The 24,867-nt window shown below is 47.6% G+C and overlaps 1 protein-coding gene across 2 annotated transcripts in view; it reads right to left on the bottom strand.

Moving 5' to 3' along the window:
* The window catches only part of ATG2B (autophagy related 2B), a 90,812-nt gene that overhangs the window by 48,630 nt on the left and 17,315 nt on the right, over nt 1-24,867 (bottom strand). Inside the window, exons 12-35 of one of the 2 annotated variants that reach the window (XM_077267366.1) lie at nt 22,653-22,914; nt 22,360-22,510; nt 20,374-20,466; nt 19,107-19,295; nt 18,653-18,926; nt 18,451-18,562; nt 16,548-16,743; nt 16,261-16,403; nt 15,774-15,931; nt 15,039-15,211; nt 14,706-14,856; nt 14,376-14,575; nt 12,733-12,813; nt 12,522-12,628; nt 12,148-12,240; nt 11,973-12,043; nt 11,344-11,411; nt 10,874-11,044; nt 10,651-10,792; nt 10,147-10,349; nt 9,579-9,808; nt 9,304-9,412; nt 7,733-7,927; nt 6,804-6,905 (exon numbers count right to left, since the gene is read on the bottom strand). In XM_077267366.1, the coding sequence (XP_077123481.1) occupies nt 6,804-6,905; nt 7,733-7,927; nt 9,304-9,412; nt 9,579-9,808; nt 10,147-10,349; nt 10,651-10,792; nt 10,874-11,044; nt 11,344-11,411; nt 11,973-12,043; nt 12,148-12,240; nt 12,522-12,628; nt 12,733-12,813; nt 14,376-14,575; nt 14,706-14,856; nt 15,039-15,211; nt 15,774-15,931; nt 16,261-16,403; nt 16,548-16,743; nt 18,451-18,562; nt 18,653-18,926; nt 19,107-19,295; nt 20,374-20,466; nt 22,360-22,510; nt 22,653-22,914 (3,674 nt within the window). Of the gene's footprint in view, nt 1-6,803; nt 6,906-7,732; nt 7,928-9,303; nt 9,413-9,578; nt 9,809-10,146; nt 10,350-10,650; nt 10,793-10,873; nt 11,048-11,343; nt 11,412-11,972; nt 12,044-12,147; nt 12,241-12,521; nt 12,629-12,732; nt 12,814-14,375; nt 14,576-14,705; nt 14,857-15,038; nt 15,212-15,773; nt 15,932-16,260; nt 16,404-16,547; nt 16,744-18,450; nt 18,563-18,652; nt 18,927-19,106; nt 19,296-20,373; nt 20,467-22,359; nt 22,511-22,652; nt 22,915-24,867 lie in introns of both variants that reach the window. The other variant, XM_077267365.1, reaches the window with a different exon arrangement.

The following is a 24,867-nucleotide window of genomic DNA, read 5'->3' as shown; positions in this document are numbered from 1 at the left end:
CGTCCTAATCATTGCAGCTATTATTGTTTGTTGTGTTCTTCCCTGAGTAAGGAAGATGATCGAGAGAGGAGTAAAAACATCAGTGCCCATTTTCCTAGCTCAAGAGGTTATTCTGCAGACATAGAACAGCTAGGCCCTCTTCAGTCTTTTACAGTCCACAACTAGGCAGTCAGAGCAGCTGTATGCAAGTTTGTGCCTACTTCGGTCAGGGTTGCTGATCGCCTCCTGGATCCATCTCTCACATTGTAAACTTCTTAGACAGGTAGGCACAGAGTAGGATCTGACCTGCTTGTCAAAGTCCAGCTACAAAGGGAGGTTTTCCACAAGGGAAAACTTGTCTCAAACTGGTGAAAACTCAAATTCCCCCCTCCCGGGCGAGACGGTCAGATCTAGGATGTGTACATCAGGGTGAGTGACATGTGTACTTTATGTAACCATGGAGATGGGAGATTGGGAGTAATAGATCCAGCAGGGGGGAAAGTCCCGAGGACACTGGTAACGCGCACACATTCTCTGGTGTCTATAGCATCCATATTGTCATGAAGCCTCTGATGTCATAGTGACACTTAACACCGGTGGGTTAGGGAACCACGGTGGGATCAAGATAAAAAAAAAAAAAAAAAGGTTAATAAAGTATTTAGGGGGGACTGTTGAGGAGAGCCATAAGATCAAATACTTAATTAACCTCAACACATAAGACATAAGGTAATTGAGAGAAGTAACCCATAACATGTATTGTTTAACCTTACATAAGTTTCCTCAGATCAAAGTGAGACCCTAAAGATGGCTGCCATTTCCTGTATCAGAACCATGTGCTGGTATCCAAGATGAACAAAGAGACACTAAAGATGGCTGCCAATTCCTGTATCAGCATGCCATGTGCTCTGGTATCCAAGATGACGCCCACCCTGATGACCTCATGGATCCACCCACAGTGACGCCCACCCTGATGACCTCATGGACCAACCCACCCTGATGACCTCATGGATCCACCCATGGACTTGCTCATTGCCCAACCCACTAACCAATGGAATACATCCGATCACTCCCATCTTAGAGCTAACCGAGCCCCCTTACAGAAAATATATAAAATGTGTTTTAAGCCAAATAAAGTCCTTCTTGGAGCTGAGCCACAGATTGATCAAGGAGTATACATCCAACTGTGTGGTGTATTTCTTTTGGTGCGCACCTGATCAATATCCATTAGGCCAGGAGTAGGCAACTAGAGAATTGAATATTTTATTAATTGTTCAACCCTAATATTTTCACCATGGACGTCACCATCTTGGTTCCGGTGCACACCCACTGACGTGCGCACATTCCCAGCGTGCCCCGCGTGCAACATCAGCAGCACGCTCCCCGGAAGCACGGCTCACTATGGAGCGGTGGACAGCAAGCAGAGGAGAAAGAGTGGTGCGGCGGCCGCAGAAGAGTCACAGGACCCCTGACTGCTACGCCCTATGCCTGCACGTGCGTCAAGGCCCCACCGGACCCATGGACGGCGCTTCCACCACCTGAAAGCTGGCATACAAGTGCTCTGCCTGTTCTTCCAGTGCCAGGACAGGCGTGGGTGAGTGGATAAAGAAAGGTCTTTCAACCGCCATTTCCAGCACGAGGGTCAGGACAGGAAACCCAACTGAAGCGAGGGAGAGGTACCGCCCCTTTATTTTCAGTTTCCTGTCCTGGCTGGGCGGATCCCTCTCTCAGGTGTGCAGTCATGGGTGAAGGGAAAAAAGTTACTTATAATACACTGTGTGCAGAATTAGTAGGCAAGTTGTATTTTAGAGGATTATTTTTATCATTGATCAACAACTATGTTCTCAATCAACCCAAAAGACTCAAATATCAAAGCTTAATATTTATGGAAGTTGGAGTGAGTTTTTTTTTAGATTTGGCTATCTTAGGAGGATATTTGTTAGTGCAGGTAACTATTACTGTGCAGAATTATTAGGAAACTTAATAAAAACCAAATATATTCCCATCTCACGTGTTTATTTTCACCAGGTAAACCAACATAACTGCACAAAATTTAGAAATAAACATTTCTGACATGCAAAAACAAAACCCCCAAAAATTAGTGACCAATATAGCCACATTTCTTTATGATGACACTCAGCAGCCTTCCATCCATAGATTCTGTCAGTTGCTTGATCTGATTACGATCAACATTGCGTGCAGCAGCCACCACAGCCTCCCAGACACTGTTCCGAGAGGTGTACTGTTTTCCCTCACTGTAGATCTCACATTTTATGAGGGACCTCAGGTTCTCTATGGGGTTCAGATCAGGTGAACAAGGGGGCCATGTCATTATTTCTTCTTTGAGACCTTTACTGGCCAGCCACGCTGTGGAGTAGTTGGAGGCATGTAATGGAGCATTGTCTTGTATGAAAATCATGTTTTTATGGAACGATACCGACTTCTTCCTGTACCACTGCTTGAAGAAGTTGTCTTCCAGAAACTGGCAGTAGGTCTGGGAGTTGAGCTTCACTCCATCCTCAACCTGAAAAGGTCCCACAAGTTCATCTTTGATGATAACAGCCCATACCAGTACCCCACCTCCACCTTGCTGGCGTCTGAGTCGGAGTGGAGCTCTCTGCCCTTTACTGATCCAGCCTCTGGTCCATCCATCTGGCCCATCAAGAGTCACTCTCATTTCATCAGTCCATAAAACTTTTCGAAAGGCAGTCTTAAGATATTTCTTGGCCCAGTCTTGACGTTTTATCTTATGTTTCTTGTTCAAAGGTGGTCGTTTTTCAGCCTTCCTTACCTTGGCCATGCCCCTGAGTATTGCACACCTTGTGGTTTTTGTTACTCCAGTAACGTTGCAGCTCAGAAATATGGCAAAACTGGTGGCAAATGGCATCTTGGCAGCTTCACGCTTGATTTTCCTCAATTCATGGGAAGTTATTTTGCGCCTTTTTTCCCCAACACACTTCTTGCAACCCTGTTGGCTATTTGCCATGAAAAGCTTGATTGTTCGGTGATCACGCTTCAAAAGTTTGGCAATTTCAAGACTGCTGCATCCCTCTGCAAGACATCTCACAATTTTGGACTTTTCAGAGCCCGTCAAATCTCTCTTCTAACCCATTTTGCCAAAGGAAAGGAAGTGGCCTAATATTTACGCACACCTTATATAGGGTTTTGATGTCATTAGACAACACCCTTCCTCATTACAGAGATGCATCACCTGATTTACTTAATTGGTAGTTGGCTCTCAAGCCTGAACAGCTTTGAGTAGGACAACATGTATAAAAAGTATCACGTGATCAAAATACAACTTGCCTAATAATTCTGCACGCAGTGTACATAATCCACATAAAAGCAAAGAGCCTGAGAAGTCACTGTGTACATCCTGTATTATACCCCAGAGCTGCATTCACTATTCTGCTGGTGCAGTCACTGTATACATACATTACTTATCCTGTACTGATCCCGAGTTACATCCTGTATTCTCCTGAAGAGTTGCAGTTACATCCTGTATTCTCCTCAAGAGCTGCACACACTATTCTGCTGGTGAAGTCACTGTATACATATATTCAGGGGCAGACATACAGCATGTGCAGCCAATGCGGCTACAATGGGGTCAAGAGCTGGAGGGGGGCTAACAATGAGGACAATCTAGACCGTTTCTCTGGTCAGATTGCCCTCATGTGTGGCGGGCAGGGATCCGTGCTCAGTTTCATGTCTCACACAGCAGCGCGGCTGGATGATGTCATCATTCAGTGTGTGGCTGTGACAGAGAGAGGAAGCTGCCAGCAACGGTGATTCTGTGGCAAACGTGCAGAGAGGTGAGTGGTAGTGTGAGTGTGTGTGTTGGACAGGGCAATGATGGGGGTTGTGGAAAGGACAATGATGGTGGTGATGGGGGAGAAGGCAATGATGGAGGTGGTGGAAAGGGCAATGATGGGGGTGAAGGCAATGCTGTAGGTGGAAAGGGCAATGATGAGGGTGGTGAAGGGTATGATGATGGAGTGGTGGGGGAGAACAATGGTTAGGGTGTTGGAGAGGGAAATGATGGGGGTGGTGGGACAGAAAAATGATGGGGGTGGTGGGGTAGAAGGCAATGATGGAGGTGATGGGGAGGGCAATGATGGGGAGGGGGAGAGTACAATAATGGGAGCGGTGGGGGAGAGGAATGGGCTTTGGAGAGTGCAATGATGAGGTGGTGGGGAGAACAATGATTGGGGTGGCGAAGAAGACAATGATGGAGGTGGTGGAGAGGGCAATGAAGGTGGTGGAGAGAACAATGATGGATGTGGGGGATTGGTATGGGAGTAAGGTAGACTTATAATGGACTTATGAACAGGAGGAGGGTGAGAAGGACATACGATATGGATGTGAAATGAATTTGGTAGTAGAGGAGGGTGCTAATCCCCCGATAGCGGCCTCCCACATCTCACAATTCATTGTGATGCTATTGGGGACTTAAAATGTATTGGGGAGAGAAGGTGATAAGGTGCATAGGACACTTTATAATGAACTAAAGGTGGGAGAAGACTGTCAGGGGACTTGTAATAAATTGGGAGGTGGTAGAGGATGCATACACCCGGTTTCACCATTATCTTCAGTCTCTGGACCCGTGTCCTGCAGCAGCTGATCCATGCTTTTTACATGTTGCTTAGTTGCAACAAGACGAGGTGAGCGTACCTCTCCCCGATGCACCAAATGATTTTAACCAGTTAGGACGCTATTTGCGCTTTATTTGCTCTCCATATTTTCTACTTCCAGTACTTGATGTCTTCTCCCACCCCCAAATTCATTATGCTATAAAGGACTTATAATGAATGGGGGGCACAGGACAGGGATTAAGGCTATGTGCACACGTTCAGGATTTGCAGCAGAAAATTCTGCTACATGTCCTAATGTGTTGGCAGGAAGGACGCTGCGTAAAACATTTATTTTTTGGTAACATTTTTGCCATGCTTTTGTTACGTATTTTCCCCCACTCATTAGTACGGGTGAAATACGCTGCAAGAATTGACATTATACAGATTCGAATTTTCTGCAAATCTGCAAGGCAAAAATTAGCAACGTGTGCAGAAAACTTCAGGGATCTCATTCACTTTGCCTGTACTGTAAAACATTCTATATATTCCGTGTGCACATACCCTTACAGGTATTTGCGGAGAGTCACAGACTGAATAAATTTATATTATTGGGAGTCGGATTAAAGTTAATGGGGCACAGTGCTGCTTATCAGGTTATATTTTTACTGGTGCATGGCTAATAGAATATTAATGGTGGGGTACATATTTACATTCCGGGGGAGACACATGTATATATACAATGTATGTGACCTTGTTATTTTCAGGGCTGCGATGATCATCGTGACAAGACGAGTCGTGGCTGGGAGATATCGACATGAAGGTCTGACCAGATGGAGAACAAACAGGAGAAGGTGGCTCTAATCAGACGAGACGTCAGCGGTAAGTGCCTGGATATAAATATTAATTGGACGGCACACGGACTCCGTTTTATAGGTCCATTCACTCATACATGAAAATCACAGATCTGAAATGTTTTGTTCTGATGCGATTTTGAGGATTAGAATAGAACATGCTCAATGCGTCTGTAAAAGCAGGCAGCACACTGACACTGCACACAGATACAAGGCTGTAGCCTTATTATGTATAGCACAGTCCCTAAGTATATAGTGTACTCATAATGTAGAGCACACTCTTAGTATATAGTGTATTCACTTATTATGTAGTGTACTCATTATGTATAGCACACTCCCTTAATATATAGTGTACTCACTTATTATGTATAACAGTCCCTTAGTATATAGTGTACTCATTTATGTATAGCACAGTCCTTACTTACATAGTTTCCTCTTTTATTATGCATAATACTGTCCCTTATTACGTACCATCCTCTCTAGTTATAGATGGTGCCGTCCCTTATTATATAGCTTCCTCTGCTGTAATGTACAGTGCTGTGTCTTACATAGGGTATTCTTGTTATTCACAGCTTCCTCTTTTATTATATAGTCCCCTCTTTTGTTAGATATAAAATGACTGCTGATGGAGGAGCTGGTGACCAGACGACCAGCCCATTATCCCCTCCATTAGAAAAGCTTTCAAATGCTCCATCAGCAGTCATTGCATTATATATCTAACAAGAGAGGTGGGTATGTAATAAAGACAGGGCTCTATATAATCCAATATGTAAGGGACGGTGCTATACATAGCAAGAGAGGGCACTGTGTAATACAAGACAGCAATATACATAATAAAGGAGACAAGTAGGGGGGGCCCAGACACATTTCTTGCACAGGGGCCCCAAGCTGTTAATGGCCGCTCCTGCATACATTATATTACTGATCCTGAGTTACATCCTGTATTATCCTCCAGTAGGGTTGAGCGACCTTGACTTTTTTAGGGTCGAGTCATGTTTCACGAAACCCGACTGTTGGAAAAGTCGAGTCGGGCGAAATTGGCCGACTACTGCGCAAAGTCGAGGATCAGCCGGAAAACGAAACCCTGTGCACGTCAATGGGGGATCTCTCTCTCTCTCTCCTGTATTATACCCCAGAGCTGCACTCACTATTCTGCTGGTGTCCAGTCAGTAGGTAGCAGATTGTGCAGTGATAAATTACCTACAGGGAGACTGACAATTTATTCTTACATTTCCAGGAGGAATAACAGAGGATCAGCACGATGCAAGTTTACAGATTTGTTACTTTTGGGTTATTTGTGAGGGCTCAGACCCCAGGAGCAGTGACCGCCTCCTTATTAATTGTCGATGTTGCCCCCTGCTGGAGACATGAGCACATTGCCCTCGTCTCCCCATTGGAGCGTTACCTGGTCGATGTTGAGGCGCAGCGGCAGGAGCGTCACCCGCAGACAACATTCCTGTGGGGAGTGGGAAGACTCAGGTCGGACATGTAAGGCTTTGACTGTCAGCTGAGGAAAGAAGAGAAATGGAACCAGGGTTTTCTGGAAAGAACAATGTAACAAAGTTGATCCGCTGCTCCGAGACCGGAGCGATACAGAGCACAGCGAGACGGTACAGAGGTCTTACATCAGGGGTCAATATGGGCCGTGATGGACAGACAGACGCCGGGGAGCTGTCTATGTGGGCACCAATGGGCGGCGGTGGCATGTGCCTGCTAGGAGCTGCCGGAGAGAGTCAGGCGGGCATTTATTCACTTATATTCATAATTACTGCTGTGTGGGGGGAGTGCAGCTCCGCAGCCCCATCAGTAAGTGCAGTCTCACCCTGGCGAGTTCCTAGAAGTGGACTAATAAAGGACGGAAATAAGGCCCCTCTTATGGTCACGGGCCCCTCGCATGGCTGCTGGTTGTATGTCATCTGGAGATAAACAAGGATACCGCCTCCGCATATGTCGGAGAGTCTGCACTATGTCACAGACAGGGGCAATGTATATGACATGGATGTCACTGCTTCCTCTGCAGTGATTCTCCCAAGATCAGTACCGCTCGCCCATTACCAGTCATGTGCTCACTCTGTACGTTATCACCCTGCAGGCTTTATAATCCCCCCATATGGACCAGTACGACTGATAAACTGTACAGACCCCCTGCATCAGGACAGGAGGAGGAAAGCGCAGAGACCTGGGACCGATGCAGAGTGTGTGGTTATAGCAGATGCTGCATCAAAGTTTGTGCCCCCAACATGTGGGGGTAGTGCAGCTCCTTCATCCTCAGTGGGGGTCCAGGAGGACCAGATAGTGACGGCACATGCCAGCGATCTGTCACGGCGGTCTTACCATGTTGGAGTGCGCCTTCCTTGGCATCTCCTTACTGCTGTACAGGTGGAGGAACTTATTCATCTGAGACGAGGCCAGGCGGTCGCGGATCTCCAGGTCCTGGACGATGAACACCTGGCGTGACACCGGCTGTTCAGATAGCGAGCACTCGGCCATCTCGTCAGCCTGCGGGTAAACTTCATGCTGGAACTTAACCTGGACACAAAAGAAGGATCATTGCTAAAAAAGACAAAAAGTCCTGAGAATCTGCTCACACGGCGCCTCTTGGCTGGAGCGGAGCACAATAGATCTGCACAGGTCTGGTCCTGTCCGCTTCTCCCAGGCAGCACGGTGACCTCACACCACGGCTAGTAGATGCCAGATGGGGCAAGGACGCCGGCAGCAGGATTGGGGATTGGTCTGGATGCCAGACTGCGGCAGAGAAAATCAGTTTTGCTTAACTCTACTCTTAGATCAGGAGAAACCTGAGCAGCAGCAGAGTTTACATTAACCCCTAAATGACAGCCAATACGTCTTTTAACTGACCTGAGATACAAGAGAATAGCATCTTCATACAGGTGACAATCCAGCAGCTGTTGGCTGTACACTATAGCTGACAACTTGTTGTATCAGCCATGATCACTGTTTGCACCGTCCAAATCTGTTTAACCCCTTAGATGCTGCTGTCCATAGTGACTACATCATTATAAATGGTTAACAGAGTGCGGGGGCTTCCTCTTTATCCAAATTGGTGCCCTCAGATCATGATTGTGTGGTCCTGATGTTTGCCATGGCAATTCATGACAAATAGCGGCCTTAGAGTCTGACTGCTGTAGTAATCTGTTCAGAAGTTATAGGCATTTAGGTGGTAAAAATACACATTTCCATTTCTGTCATACCTCTTTGCATTAATTCCTGTAAAGCACCTGAAGGGTTAATAAACTACCTGACTGCAGTTTTCAATATGTCAGGGGGTGCTGTTTTTAAAATGGAATCACGTTTGGGGGTTTCCCAATATATGGGACCCCTAAAGGCACTTCAAACATGGATAGGTCCCCAAAAAAATAAATTTAATACATTACCTTGAAAAAATGAAAAATTGCTGCTACAATTTTAAACCTCCTAAAATGCTAACAAAATAAAATAACATTTTACAAATGGTCCTGATGTAAAGCTGACATGGGGGAAACGTTATTAATGGTTTGCTGTGGTATGGCCATCTGGATTAAAGGGATAATCATTCAAATTTAGAAAATTGCAAATTTTTTAACATTTTTCTCAATTTGTTTATATTTTTTATGAATAAACACAAAACATATTGACCTAAATTTACCATTATCATAAAGTATAATGTGTCATGAAAAAACAATCTCAAAATCACTGGGATTTGTTGAAGCATTGCAGAGTTATTACCACATAAAGCGACACTGGTCAGATTTTAAAAAATTTGGCTCCGTCACTAAGGGGTTAAAGCAGAACTTGTCTGCTGCAGTACTACAACTCCCAGCATCCTGGAGAACTCAGACTTGAAGTGAAGAGAGAACACAGAAACTGCACGCAGACGAAGCCCCTGTATGCACACATTGCCGTACCTTGGTCAGCTGGATCTCCATCAATAAATCTTGATTTCTCCCCCGGCCCCCGCGGACCACGCTGCTGTTCCTCCTGGTCGGAGTACTCGATGGCGAGCTGTGCGGACTCCTGAGCACAAATCAATCAATGGCTCCATTATGGCACAAGGACTAATACCGTCAGCGATGCAGAATCACTATTTTGCGGTAGTTTCCACCTCCCGAACTAATAATTCTAAGTCTCTATGGAACTTGTAAAAAAAAAAAAAAAACATAACTGCACCCAAAATACTTACATGTAATGTTTTGCAGGGGAACTACAAGATGCAGCATTCCCAAAGTCTTTACCCCCATACAGATGCCATACTAGGGAGACTTCTTTTACCACATATCGGACCACCGGGACTGGAAAGTGTAGGGGGGCTTTACTGGTGTCAGACTTTCTCCCAGGAGAGCAGAAATAGTTGTCCTTAATCACGATGTCGTCATCGACGAGTTTCTTCACCGATGGCTCCTCGTTCTTATCCTGAAACACGGAGCGATATCGCATGGACGATCGGAGCGGCTCAGGCTTACAGAATTTGGAAGGAAAGTGAAAGGGGTTGTGGTGTGTGTCATCCAGCTAAAAAGGACTTTGCAAGGAGTGTTGTGATAGGATATGCCCTGCTGCGGTCAGCCAATCAGTGATGCCAAGAGTAACCCGGATACTGATGAGTGTGAGATGGCAGGAGCACAGAGAGTCCTTTCCAGCTGAATGACAGGTGGAGCACAGATCACTACATGGTGAAATATTTTGGGTGTTATTGTTTACATCTCGCATAAATTGCTGGCAGGCATACGTTGTAAGGAGTGCAGAGGACTTACTGAGACTGGCGTCTTGGGCGCGTACAGGATGCAGAAGTCGTCGCTTTCCAGTGGAGCATCGAGAATAGCGTCACGTATAAGATGCGGCGTCGCAGTCATGAACGTGGGACTGGATTCTTCAGACAGAGTACCACTTTCATCAGGAAACAAAAAAAGGTCGGAGCAGGGCGCCTTCTGCAGACTGGATCGGCCGTCAAAGGCACCTGAGAAATGTAGGTCACATGGTCAGAGCCCCCGATTACAGCAAACACCCCCTTTTCCAAAGCATTGAAAATAAAGATTACACCAGTTTGGAAATGGCCTTGACTAAAGAAAGAAAATAATAATCTTCCGTTTTGTGTATACAGCTCCCCTACAGAGCAATGTGTCATGTGTCAACCCATTAAAGGGCGTATTTAGCATAGACATGAGACCCGCTTCTGGTTACACAGTAAGGCTCCATAGCAGACTTCGGCCAGTACCGTCCCCTTAGTCTCACACTTGATGTCATATTTTCTGCGTTACCGTTCAGCTGTGATCCTGCTGGTGCAGCATCTTGGTAAATATCTGTGTCTTCCATGGCGTCGCTCATTAGATCCCGCAGGATCTGCTGCTCTTCCTCGGCCAGCATTGGCCCCCGGGCTCCGGGACCAGTAGATGCATCAGTCTGCAACATAACTAGAAGTTATAGGAAACCCTTCATCTCCGAGACCTGCCCCCATAACAAATTGACACGTTGTCTTTTGACCTTTTTGGCTTTCTTCTGAGCTCCGGGTGAAGTGTGGGGTCTCGCGGGCGGGTGCAGATCTCCGTAGCTGGCGATGTACTGGATGAGGTTCATGAGCGCAGCGCAGGAGTCGGAGCATGTCCTGATATGGATCACGTCGCTGGAGCAGTACATCTCGAAACGCGGTCTGTTCTGCTAGAACGGAGGACAAGGAGTTAACGCCGGGCATAAAGATCATTACCGTGGATGGAGAAGATTCTCCATTTGTAGGAAAGCAAAAGCACCGAAGTCCGGCGTAGCCTCCAGCCAAAAGGCCGGGATCGGAGTCGCCTGTCATCATGGCTGCCAACCCCCTTAAAGGGAACCCTTTCCCTCCTATCACCCAACCAGTACCCAGGTTGTGGATGGGTTTACATGGCGGCCGGGGGTCTGACAAATGCCCCCCAGGTCACATACACAGTGGCAGCCACCATATATGCAGAGAAGGTTACCTCTTCTCCAAACTTTACCGCCAGTATCGTCAGTTCTAGTAGCCCCATGTCCAGAACACGGACGTAATCTGGAAAACAAAAAACAAAAGTGTCAACGAAAAGACTGACTACTCCTCCTCACCCTTGTGTTAATATCTCTGCCTGCTGTCAGTGAATGAAAACTCTTTCCCCACCACCAAAGGCTGTAAAATGTCACCGGGTCTCACACCGCCGTCTGAAATGCTTATGTGCCCCCAGATAAAAGTAAAAATGTGCTCTCCTGCAGGACCCACACAGTTCCAGCAATGTCAGCGCAGTCGTGACGAAGTTGTGTAGCCTGCAGTCAATCACAAGCTGACGATTGGCTGCAGCAGTTCGAGACGGTGCCAACGATGCTGATCCGGGAAGGATTTTTTTAAATTTTTCTCTGGATACTTTGGAAGGGGATTATGTGCACTCCCATTACGGTAAACGAAGAAAGTGACCACAAGAAAACATCATGGAAAGGATACAAAATGGAGGCACACATACATTAGCAAGGTGCAGAAACTAAGACCGGATGGAGTACTAAATAAGACGTTTCCACATCTTGGGGCTTAAAGGATCGGATGATCGTTATCTCAGGCCGTCCGTGCAATTATCACTCTCACCTCGGCTCAGGTTGACTGACACGGCGTTACACCGGTCCGATAAATGCAGGGCCGCCTCGTCCAGGATTATCCTAAAAATGAGAGGAGGTGAAGGAGTCATCGTGCTGAGAATCTCCGGCATAGAGTGGACCACCGCAGCTGGGTCAGAGAAGGGGATCCATGGACAGGTCCTTACCGGAGACTGGAGGAGGATTTATCCAGAGCAACGCTGCAGGAAATGCTGAACGTCTCCACCGTCAGCAGCGCTCTTATCGGCAAGTACAGAGGCCTGCGAAAGACGGGACGGATCAGGACACGTCGGGATCCATTAACCCCTGAGAAATGCAGACACTTCTCGATTTTTTATTTTTCATTTCTATCCTCTTCAATGCCACAGCCATGATTGACAGCTGCAGCGCAGAGGTTAGGCTGCCGTGATTGGGTCTGGCACTGATCACAGGGGTTGCTCTCGGGTGCCAGCTGTATAGCACAGCCGCCGCCTGCACCATACAGAGAGGGCTGAGCTCACAGCTCTATGGCGGCTCAGTTGTGTGTGATGAGGTTCATTACCTGTAATCCAAAGCACAGCTCCAGAGGTGAACATGGAAGGTGGTGATGGAGGTAGGAGGGCTATAGCCCAAAACGGGCTCATCCGAAATATTCAGGAACTGTAATATCTACAAAGCACATACAAACACATAATTTGATCAGTATGGGCCGGTTCTACCAATATTCAGTCCCTTTAAATGCAGCCATATTAATCAGACAAGATAAAGGTGACCTGCTCATGCCACGTGTGCTCTGACTGAAGAACCCGGTGTTTCAGAGTCGCCCCTCGCAGTCCCACGGCAACAAGGAATTCCTGGAAATAGACAAAGAAGGATTCAGGAATACACTGTATATAGTCTACAGCCCCCAGACACCATTCCTTACTCATCTAAAGATGGTGAAAAACAAAGTCAGAACTTCACATATCTTTATTGTGGTCAGAAAGGTGTTATTCTGATACAGAGCTCCAAATACCCAGCATAGATCGATGTGTAATACCTGCAGCCACCACTAGAGGAAGCCCAGCGCATGCACATTGACCTTAATATCCCAGTATGCAGGCAGCTCCCTCTACTGGTGGCTGCAGGGAGACTATGCCATCACTTAAAAGATCGCTGGTGTTTCAATTAAGTCAGGCTAAATTCATGGCAAATGCAACAGCAAAATCTGCACAAATAATATTGTTTTCAGCCTACCCTCCACCCACACACACAAAGCACTGGCTTTGCACCTAAGCACCTGAACCAGATTGCAGAAACAGGCCTCTATCCCATCCTTTGGCCCCCCCACCTCTGCAGAAAGCATAGGCCGGCCTTTGCCACCTTGCTATTCTGCCTGCATCCACATACAACAGACGTGTGGACAGTCCAGGACAGACAAGCCCTTGAACAACGCAGACTATGCAGCTCTGTGGCAGGAGGGGTCCAGTGTTAATAATTACGTCTCCCCATGGTCTCTGCAGCAATCGGATCTGTGACTTCTCACATTATTCCATTTCTTTGCCACTTGCTCTTACTGTTGTACTTTTTCCAGCTGTGTGTTGGTGCCATCTACTGGCCACATTGCTGTACTACTCTGGATGTCCTATCATGTTCCATACCCTGTAGACATCTATGAGGTGCATCCATTTACTGCTCCTCTGTAAATCCGCTTCTTTCCCACCACTACCGTCACCTGATTTTGACATTTTATCAATGACTAAGTAAAGTTTGGGATACATTCTGACCATATAGAAGGCGGTGGCTCCATGTATTTCCTTGCAATGGTTTCTTGGCTTGGTTACATTAGAACAATGTTTCATAGAGATTTTGGTGCTGGGACTGTGATTGGAGAATGGAAGGAGCAGAGATGGCAGGCCGCTGCTGAAGATCAACTGCACCACGTTCCTGCACGTGGGAAGATGGGAGCGTGCACCAGAATTGTCTTTCACGCGGCTATGCGTTTACTTTGGTTCTAGGAGGAATGGCGGGCGAGCACATCAGGATGGGTCGGTACTAAAGCTGAGCAAAACAAGTCTCATGATCTGCTCCGGCGGCCACGTCAGTAGTCTGCACACCTCGGCCGACACCCCTGATGCCTCCCCATATTACTAGGCTCGGCACGGTGTCATGAGAGTCTTCTCAAGACCTACTGATCAGAATAGGTGCAGGTCATACTGGCAGGTAGGGGGCGTTTCAGGGGGCTCCAGAGACCAATGTGCCCAACTGACCAGAGTCCTGGAGATCGTTTTACCCAACTCTAATTGTTATCCTTTGATTCTACATAGGTTTTCACACACTGACAGTTATGGATCTTCAAAAATTGAAATTAAACGTTCAGACACTTGATGAGGACAACAATATATCAAACCGTAAACTCTGGAACTCAACAAGAGACCTTGGTGTTCCTGTCGGATTTCTCGGACTGGATTTTCACCGCCACGGTCAGCATGCTCATGGTGTCCATTCCCACGCCGTTACTAGACGCACGATGACTGCCATCTTCTCCAGAGGGATAAATGGTCGGCTCCAACCAGTGCGGCTGGGGCAGGCTGGGCAGCCTGAGGTCCGCAGAAACCACGACGCCATCTACAACACCTATCCGAGAGATGGTATAGGTATGGAAGGCCTGCGACACTGCTGTGTGGTACAGAGGGGCCGCTGCGGGGCACCGCTACCCGCACACGAGGGCGGCATATTCCATAACTACAATGGGGGGCCAGGTTACCTTGATGGTACAGGCTCAGGCTGCTGGCGTGGAGACATAAGAAGTGCTTGTCCTCCAGTCCTTCATATTTCGTCACCGTGAAGAGAGACCCGCTGGTGAACTCCAGCCACAGCTCTCCGTGCTTGTCCTTCACTACTCGCCCATCTGACTGCTGCAAGGTGATGGAAATCTGGTTATAACCAATAGCGCTTTACCCAAATCACCATATAAAAGTAGATAAATCAGTGTGGAATGGCAGGGGTGCAACCTAGGACTTCCCCCAATGTGAGGAACCATATATAGATTATTCTTCTTCCTATAAAATAATATAAATGACTGAGCGCCTTCTCAAACCTTGACATCTGTGAATATGGATGCCAGGCCATGGTTCACGTTCACCAGGATGGACAGGAAGCTCTGGGACTGTTTGCTCGGACATTCAAGTTTCCGCTTTCTCCGACTGTGGTAGTTGGAGTCCAGGATGTAATCGTATTGTAGGGTCTCTTCTTCTGAGCCGCTGTCTTCATCTGCGAAGAATCATCGCTTAGGTAAAAACGCAGCATTAAAGGGATTGTTCAGGATTTAGGTCGTCGGTATCAGTGTGGAGGGGGTCTGATAGCCAACACCCCCACAGATCAGCTGTTACTGGGCCCATGGAACAGAACAGCTCCATTCACTTGAGTGGAAACCGGGCTGCAGTGCCCAAGAACGGCCGCTACAAAGTGAATGTGAGCCAAGCTGTAGAACGGCCACCACACCGTGTACGGAGACGTCCTGATCTGGTTCCATACATAGTGCATCCAGCCGTCACGGGAGCCCCATCTGATATACACACATGCCGCACAATCCCTTTAACGCAAAATCTAAACTGCAACCTTTCCGTCATGTAGGATTTCACTCCTACAGTGCAAACGAAAGAAACCACGTCCTGGGGCAACTTAATACACGTGCGGCAGGTGAGGGAGAACTGGCTGCCACTGTAAAAGCACCAGCAGCCCCCGAAGCAGCCACAGAGGGGTCTATGATGAGCAGAGGACCCATGTAAATCCACTCCGCCGTCCACTGCTCCTATACTTGGGAAACACTCACCGTAATGAAGCGTGGACTTAAATGCTCCGATGGAGTCTTTGCTGAAAGTGTTAATGAGCTGGCTCGCCACCGACAGGCCGATACCATAGGACAAGTTCTCAAAGGTCTCGACCGGCGACGGGGCGGTGGGCTCCCAGAGCAGCAAGTCGTTACTGATCCTGAAAAAGAGATGCATGATCAGCAACAGCGAGGACGACGCAGCGACACGGCCGGAACTGCAAAATCGACCACAACGGTATAACCAAACGGTTGGTTCGTTCTCATTATAGGCGATGCCGGATTAAAGGAATTTCACTTATAATAAATAATCACATTTAACCCCTTAGGCACTGAGATGCCAGATTTATACAGAGGTGTTGGCCAACGACGGACAGCTCCTGATCGGCCAGTCAGTGCCAGTAGCTAACTAAAAAGTGGGAAAACTTTTCATAAACCTTTAAACCAGAGAACATTTTGTGTGATGGATCCCAGGAACCCTCGGAATCACCTGTTGTAGAGCTTCTCGTAGAAGACCTTGTTCGGCAGCATCAGGGAGACGCTGGGCAGCGTCAGCTCCAGCACATAGTGGGAATTACTGATGGCTTTCTCCTGGAACTCAGTCATTTCTATGGCGTCTCCAGGCATCACCATCTGCAAAAGGATGACACTGACAGAAGAGTCGCCCCCTGCCCTGAACAGAAGGTCTGATGGCGGACCCCTCACTTGTAGGATGCAGGTGCATGTGCTCTCAGAAAGGGGCGAGTCCCGAGAGTCCCACTTTATGCCTTCACATACCTCTTCATTTTCAAACATGACCCTCCGAGAGGAGAACGGTGACGGCTTTGGACGTCTGAAGTCGCACACGTCTTTAAGAGAGTGGGAAGTTCCTTCATCATCCTCCTGAAACCTTCCATCACCCTCATCATCCTCCTCAGCAGACACTCGCTCCAGGATGGAGTGCACGGCGATGGGATTGATTCTCAGCACAATCCTGAGGACGGACACACAAGGTTTACAGGAAAGGACGAGAAAATGGCCGCAGATAAATCTCTACAATATAAAGAGTTCCACGAGTTTCTAATAAGACTCCAAATGTTGATTCCTCATTAGAGACAGTAAAGTTCAGCGTCGGTACCAAACACCTACAGTTCAGGCACGGGCACAGACTTCACCAGGAAGTATATGGGGTCGGCTGCCTGAACGGGTGGCTGTCACGCCGTCATGTGCATGACAGTGCGGCAAACACCTCTTCTGATCGCCGGTGAAATCATCCCCACCAGTCAGAGCCGCAGTTCCCACGCTGTCAGAAGACAACGTGCGCACTCAGCTGTGATCGGAGGTATGAGGTTTACCTCCGGTCACTGGTGTCAGCTGATGGGACTACTGCTTTTTCTCATGGTGCTAGAGGGGATCTCACCGCAGCTAAGCCTGGCTGGGAAAGCAGCCTCAGTGACTGGAGGTAACCTCGATGATGTCACCCCCGATCACTGAGGCTGCACTCACAGCAGCTCATTCACCAGTGGTTCTCAGCCTGGACGGTTGCATCTTGGCACCGTCCAGGTTGAAAACAGTTTTTCCCCCAGACATGCATTACGGCGTAGGACAGAACGACGAACAAGTATGGTATATTGTTGTTTTTTTATTTTAGTTTTATTACAGGAGAATGAGGGCGTTGGGGAATTAGGCGTTAGGTGAATATAACTGTATTTGTTATTTTTAAATAAAAAAGGAAAACTGTGTTTTGTTTTACTTCTAATAAAGGACTTTATTCTGGCCGTGTCTTTATTTATCATATAACTATAGGATTAGTAATGGATATCTGTCTTATAGACGCCTCTCCATTACTAATCCGTGGGCTTGATGTCACAGGACAATACAAAGGTGACATGAACCAGACAAATGTGAACCCCACTTGCCAAACCTGAACATCCAGGTGTCAGCCCATCTCTATTCCTCACCATTATCAAGACCACTGCATGCTGACAGTGAATAGAAACCATAAGTAGGCTGTAAACCTGTACATCGCTAATATGTCACAGGATCAGTGCAGGAAAAACGTACACAGCAACTGCTCCAGCAGAATATTGAGTGCAGCCCTGGGGTATAATACAGGATTTAACTCAGGATCAGTACAGGATCAGTAATGTAATGTTTGTACACAGTGACTGCACCAGCAGAATAGTGAGTGCAGCTCTGGAGTATAATACAGGATGTAACTCAGGATCAGTAATGTAATGTAATGTATGTACACAGTGACTGCACCAGCAGAATAGTGAGTGCAGCCCTGGAATATAATACAGGATGTAACTCAGGATCAGTAATGTAATGTATGTACACAGTGACTGCACCAGCACAATAGTGAGTGCAGCTCTGGAGTATAATACAGGATGTAACTCAGGATCAGTAATGTATGTACATAGTGACTGCACCAGCAGAATAGTGAGTGCAGCTCTGGAGTGTAATACAGGATGTAACTCAGGATCAGTACAGGACCTGTAATGTAATGTATGTACACAGTGACTCCACCAGCAGAATAGTGAGTGCTGCTCTGGAGTATAATACAGGATGTAACACAGGATCAGTAATGTATGCACACAGTGACTCCACCAGCAGAATAGTGAGTGCAGCTCTGGAATATAATACAGGATAAGTAATGAAACATGTATTTTCCCGAATACAACACATAATGAGGACGGACCTCGGCCAGTCAAAGTTGTCTGATGTGGTCATGTCTCCATCAACTTCATCGCTCTTCTTCACCACCCTTATGAAAAGGGTCTGTGGGCCGTCACTCTCCTCCTGGAAGGCCCCTGGAGAAGACACAGAGTGAAGCAGGGATAGACTTATCAGTACCGGTAGACCGGTTGCTGCTCATTGGATTCTCTACTGCGGCCACTCACCAGTTAACTCCTTGAATGTGAACTCCAGCTTTAATTGTTCTGGGGAGCAGCCGCCAAGCACCTCAGTCTTAAACTCCGCATCTGAAAAGTTTAAATGCAAGACTTCTTTTTGGAGGGATTTCTTGAACCAAGGACCTCGCTCCTGGTCTGATCTGAGGTCCGGAATTGGGAAGCGCACGGCAAGATGGAGCGATGGTGCGGAGACCAGCACGGAGATCCTCGTGTTTGCTGGAGATCGGGAGTCATCCAGAAGGACCTCTGGAAAATCTTTGTGCTGGAAGAAAAAAAAAGAAAGTTAAAAATAAATTGTACAAGATGCCATATTAATAAAGTATGGACCACATGACACTACAGCATTAGTTAACCACTTGCCGTTGTGGTTTTGCATTTTTTTTTCTTCTGATCCACAACCTGTGGTCTTCTTCCTTGCCTGGCTACATATACACACACTCACCAGACTAATGTGCTTGTTGTAAGACGTAAAGAGATGAGACGTCATCATTTCTACGGTTCCCAACTTCTGAGCCTGCAGCAGTGAATTCAGTCTATCTACAATGGTGATATCGAGCTCACAGGAGGCAGCCGTCAGGTGGACGAGCAGCTCTGACCTCTGCGGGAGGGAACTCAGCCGCCCAGAGCTGCCCTATAGAAAAGACAAGGTGTTACTGCAGACCGGGCCTTATACTCATACAACGCAAACCTAACCACAGAGCGATATACTGCAGGCAGGGTCCAAAGGAGCTCAGCTACACCGAGGAGAGGGATGAACACCTGGATTGTGCCCGGATATTCTCATCCCTATGATAACACCACCTGGGACTGATATTATTGAGAAGTGGAAGGAACCGCAGCAGCTCAGCTAGATGTGGAGACCCTGTCACATTACAGAGCAGGGGGCTGAGCGCTGAAGAGCAGATGGCAGAAAAGTCAACGCTCTGTCCACCCCATAACTGCAGAGGCCAGATCTCCTCTGGTATCAGCACAAACACTGCGCCCCCACCGGGAGCTTCATGGCCGAGCAGACGCATGCCACCTTACATCACCAAGCACAATGCCGAGCATCGGATGGAGTGGTGTAAAGCAGCCACCACTGGACTCTGGAGGAGACATGTCCTGTGCAGTGACGGATGACACTTCTGTGATGGAGGAGTCTGGGTTTGGTGATTCCAGGAGGACGTTACCCCCTGACTGCTGCATTGTGCCCCCAGTACAGATGGTGGAGGAGGATAATGCTATGGGATGTTATCAGGGGGCAGCCTCAGACCTTCAGCTCCAGTGAAGGAAAATCTTAATCTTCAGCACATGACACTGTGGACAATTATCACTTCCAGCTTTGTAGGAACAGTTTGGGATTCGTCCTTTTCTGTTCCCCTTGACTGTGCCCAGAGCATGAGGTCCATACAGACATGGAGGGTGAGGACATGAGCGGTTGCACAGCGCTTGGACCTCAGCCCCAGAGATTATGAGCCCAGACCACCCAACATCAGTGTCTGACCCCACAAACGTATGGTCGTAGGATGGGAGGTGAGAAAAGCTTCTAAAGGCAGATGAGGGGGCACATATTTCTCTCCAAATAGTGTATAATTATTATGATCGTGCTCTGGTCATAATGGGTGAAGCCCCCGATAGCTCGGAAGCAGAGATGCCGTATGTAGAGGTTTTCCATTATCCATGCGGTTTTGGACAACCTGTGAGAATCCACCAAAAACCAAGCATCTCACCTGTGCCCCCCGGTTCTCAGAATGCTTGTAGTGCAAGTGGACACATGGTGACGACCGACGGTCCGGATCTGAATCCAGGGTAAATTTTAGCAGCTGTAAAAAAACAAAGGCAAAAAATAAAAATAATAATCTTTATTTTTATATAGCGCTAACCTATTCCACAGCGATTTACAGTTTGCACACATTATCATCGCTGTCCCCATTGGGGCTCGCAATCTAAATTCCCTATCAGTATGTCTTTGGAATGTGGGAGGAAACCGGAGAACCCAGAGGAAACCCACGCAAACACAGGGAGAACATACAAAAAAAAAGCCAATAAACAAATACATTGAGAGCTTGAATAAAAGTGAATTCTAGCAGCTGTTCCTACCAGATACTGGGGAGATATGGAGCTGTGCAAGTGATCAGAATAAAAACTACTGGAATCCTAATAGATTTGTGTTTCCTAGATCTCCGCTTGCTGTCAGTGAATAGAAAGGCCCATGACTTACATTAAGAGGCAGAAGGGCCATTGTTATGTGCTTGTGTGGTGTTATCTGAGCTCCCGGGGTCTATAAGCCCATAAATAGGGGGGCAGGTCATCATCCACCTAATATTTCGGGGCAGGTCATCATCCACCTAATATTTCCTAATCACTAAAAGCAAGCAGAGCATCATGGAATTATTTAACCCCTTAATGATGGGGCAATTTTCTTTATTCTCTTCTTCTTCGATCCGCATCCTTTTTGTTTTATTCCTCTGGCTAAGTAGCTGTATTCTCTTTAACACATATTAAGAAACATAACACAATATTCTGCCATGGTTTTTTGGGATTCATTTTTAGGGCATTCATTGTGAGGTAATTATCATTGGTAGCATTTTATTTATTTATTTTTTTGGGGGGGGGGGGGAGGGGGGGGGGAAGGTGCGGTGACGATATTGGCGCATGTTTATGCCATTCATTATGAGGGCCATACATGCATCTAAACTGAATGGCAAGACATGATGGGAGTTGTAGTTTTCCCAGCAGTCAGACAGCTGTATGTTGATTTCCCAAAAAGCGAAGATGAAGGGAACCCGAGATAAGACTCATGCTGCCCGAACCACGAGGAGAATGAATCTCAGTCTGTCCGGCGGAGTTTCTAGGGTGAAGCACCTACCCAATCCGTTCCCATGCACACATATGGGGAAGTGGGCTGGGAAGAAGCCAAATGGGACCTCCATCAGACTAACCACCCGAGATGCATGATCCCCAGACGTTTTTTTTTTTAAATTAGGTTTACTGTGAAATGCAGCAGTGTGGGTAATTTTTTTTTCACATTAGTTAACGTATTTTGGCTGAAAAATTATTTTTTGTAGTTGGGTTTCATCAAAAATGTTGCCCCAATTGCCTTCAATAGTCTTTATGTTGCACTGTTTAATGCTGGCTGTAGAATGAGTTCTCTGAGGATCCATCAGTGAGCTCGTTCTGACCGTTTAATGGGAGAGCGTGCAACTCTTCTCTCTTTTTCCTTGCTTCTCTCAGCTCTGATTTATGAACTCAGGCCATATCAAAATTGAATGTGTAGGAGGAAAAAAAAAAAAAAAAAAGAAAACAAAGACTGTAAAAACCAAGCAGAGCAAATTTTTAATGAAACCCAAATGCAAAAATGATTTTATAAACAAACAAACAAACAAACAAAAAACAAACACACCATCACCAAAAGTGAACAACTAAGAATCAATCCTTTTAGACTCTCCGTTATAGACAGCGGTATAACAGAGGATTATCGCAGCGCCCGGACCGGCCGGCGGCTCTCCTCACCCGAGGGTAACATCTGCATGGTCATAGAGTGTCTTGCTCGGGTCAGGGGAGCCGCCAGCCAGTCCGTGCATGGTGATGCAATCATCGTCCGTGTTATACAGCCGTCTGACTGTGGCCATAGATGCATAACAGGAGTAGTATTCCTCCCCGTAGGCGAGGATGCTACACAAGTGTAATATGGTACTGCTATAAGGAGTTTTTACCTCTGTGTACTGAGGAGGAGCGGACTGCGAATCACTGGGGAAGAGACACTCCAGGAGCTCCGTCTGACCGATGCACACGTCCGTGCTGTAACAGCGAGAGCCGGACCGCTGCCGTTGCTCGTGGGAGATCTTTATTTGTGTCCCAATGAACCTGGTAGGAAAAATGCGCAAATTGGGAAAGTCTGACATTATAGGATACGACAAAACCTTTTCCATGTTCTACGTGAGCCGGTCAGAATATGAGACCGGCACTGAATTATCAGAGTGCTCGCTCCTCCCGCTACACTCCATACCTGAGGTGGTCGTGCCTGCACGCTTCTGCAAAAACACTGCGGAAAAGGCTAAAGTCGTTTTGTGCAAAGGTCTGCGGATCCAGCGTCTCAATGCGGGTGAAGAAGCTCAGAGACAGAGGGGTGAGCGGATTGGGGCTGGACGTGCTCGCCGTCGGAGGCAGAGGGTCGATGTGAAGGACAGAGAAAGACAACGAGCCCAAAGCAAGTCTGAACACCAGCTCAGGCCGGGAGTCGTCCACCGAGACCGATCGATTGGGCAGTGCTGCAATACAAAGAAAATAGGGATTTTTGTGTGTACTCACCGTAAAATCCTTTTCTCCGAGCCACTCATTGGGGGACACAGGACCATGGGTGTAATGCTGCTGTCACTAGGAGGCTGACACTAAGCTGAGACAAAAAAAGGTTAGCTCCTCCCCTGCAGTATACACCCTCATGCTGGCTTCCAGAGACCCAGTTCAGTGCAAAAGCAGTAGGAGAATAACAACAAAGTACCAAGAAACAGTAGAGTACAACATGTCAAAGAAAGTCATAAACTGAAAAACGGTAAAGAGCCGAACAGGCTAACAGGGTGGGTGCTGTGTCCCCCAATGAGTGGCTCGGAGAAAAGGATTTTACGGTGAGTACACACAAAAATCCCTATTTCTCCATCGCCACATTGGGGGACACAGGACCATGGGACGTCCAAAAGCAGTCCCTGGGTGGGAAACAATACAACCCAACAACTCCGTGTACCATCTGACTTACAAATGCGCGACGGCTGCTTGTAGAACACGTCTGCCAAAAGCCGCGTCCGCAGAAGAATGGATGTGGACATTGTAGTGCCTTGTGAAGGTATGCAGGCTGGACCACGTTGCGGCCTTGCAAACCTGCTCCGCCGTAGCCTGGTGCCGAATGGCCCAGGAAGCACCCATCGACCAAGTGGAGTGGGCTCTAATCCCCGCCGGGATAGGTCTGCCCCTGACTCGATAGGATTCTTGGATAGCCGAACGAATCCATCTGGCTATCGTGGCTTTAGACGCAGCCAAACCCTTTCTGTGACCCTCCGGGAGAACGAAAAGGGAGTCTGATTTTCTGAAAGGAGCCATTCTGGAAATGTACCTCCGAAGGGCCCGTACGATGTCCAGAGTATGAAGGGCTTTTTCAACCCTGTGTTTTGGCTGCGGACAAAAAGAGGGGAGAATGATGTCCTCGTTAAGGTGAAAAGAGGACACCACCTTAGGGAGAAAATCCGGAGATGGGCGAAGGACTACCTTGTCCTGGTGGAAAGCAAGAAAAGGAGCTCGGCAGGATAAAGCGGCCAATTCTGAGACCCGTCTGATAGACGTTACGGCCACAAGGAAGGCAACCTTCCAGGATAGGACAGTAAGCGGGATGTCCTGAAGAGGCTCAAAAGGAGGTTCCTGAAGAACCCCCAGAACCAAGTTGAGATCCCAGGTCTCCAACGGCATTCTGTAGGGGGGTACGACATGTGAGACCCCCTGAATGAAAGTTTTAACTTGAAGGTTGGCAGCGATCCTACGTTGGAATAACACAGATAACGCTGAAATCTGACCTTTGAGGGAACTCAGAGCCAAGCCGGAGTCCAAACCGGACTGAAGAAAATCCAAAATGCCAGGAATAGAGAATACGAGCGGAGGGCGACCTCGGAGCCTGCACCACGAGAAGAAAGTTTTCCAGGTGCGATGATGGATAGAAGCAGAAGACGACTTGCGAGCGCTTAACAAGGTGGGAATGACCTGCTGAGAGAAACCGGCTCGAGTTAGAATCCAGGTTTCAACAGCCACGCCGTTAAACGTAGGGCCCCTGAGTTCTGGTGGCAGATCGGCCCCTGAAGAAGAAGAAGATCTGGGCGGTCTGGTAAGCGCCAGGGAACGTCGGCTACGAGCTGAACGAGCTCCGCGTACCAAGCGCGACGAGGCCAATCCGGCGCGACCAGGATGACCGGAACCCCCTCCGTCTTGATCTTCTGGATTACCTTCGGCAGTAAGGGAAGAGGAGGAAACACATAAGGTAGTCGGAACTGATGCCACGGGGATATCAGCGCGTCCACTCCGATGGCAAGGGGGTCCCGGGAACGTGCAATGAAATTGAGAACCTTGGCGTTCAACCTGGACGCCATCAGATCCACATCCGGGGTCCCCCAGCGAAGGCAAATCTGCCGAAACACCTCCGGATGAAGTTCCCACTCCCCCGAGGCAAGGCCCTGACGGCTTAG

The sequence above is a fragment of the Ranitomeya variabilis genome, chromosome 1 (assembly GCF_051348905.1).
Source record: "Ranitomeya variabilis isolate aRanVar5 chromosome 1, aRanVar5.hap1, whole genome shotgun sequence".
In the NCBI taxonomy this organism is placed as follows: Eukaryota; Metazoa; Chordata; class Amphibia; order Anura; family Dendrobatidae; genus Ranitomeya; species Ranitomeya variabilis.
The sequence above is the reverse complement of the archived record's forward strand: the minus strand, read 5'-3'. Positions and strand labels throughout refer to the sequence as shown.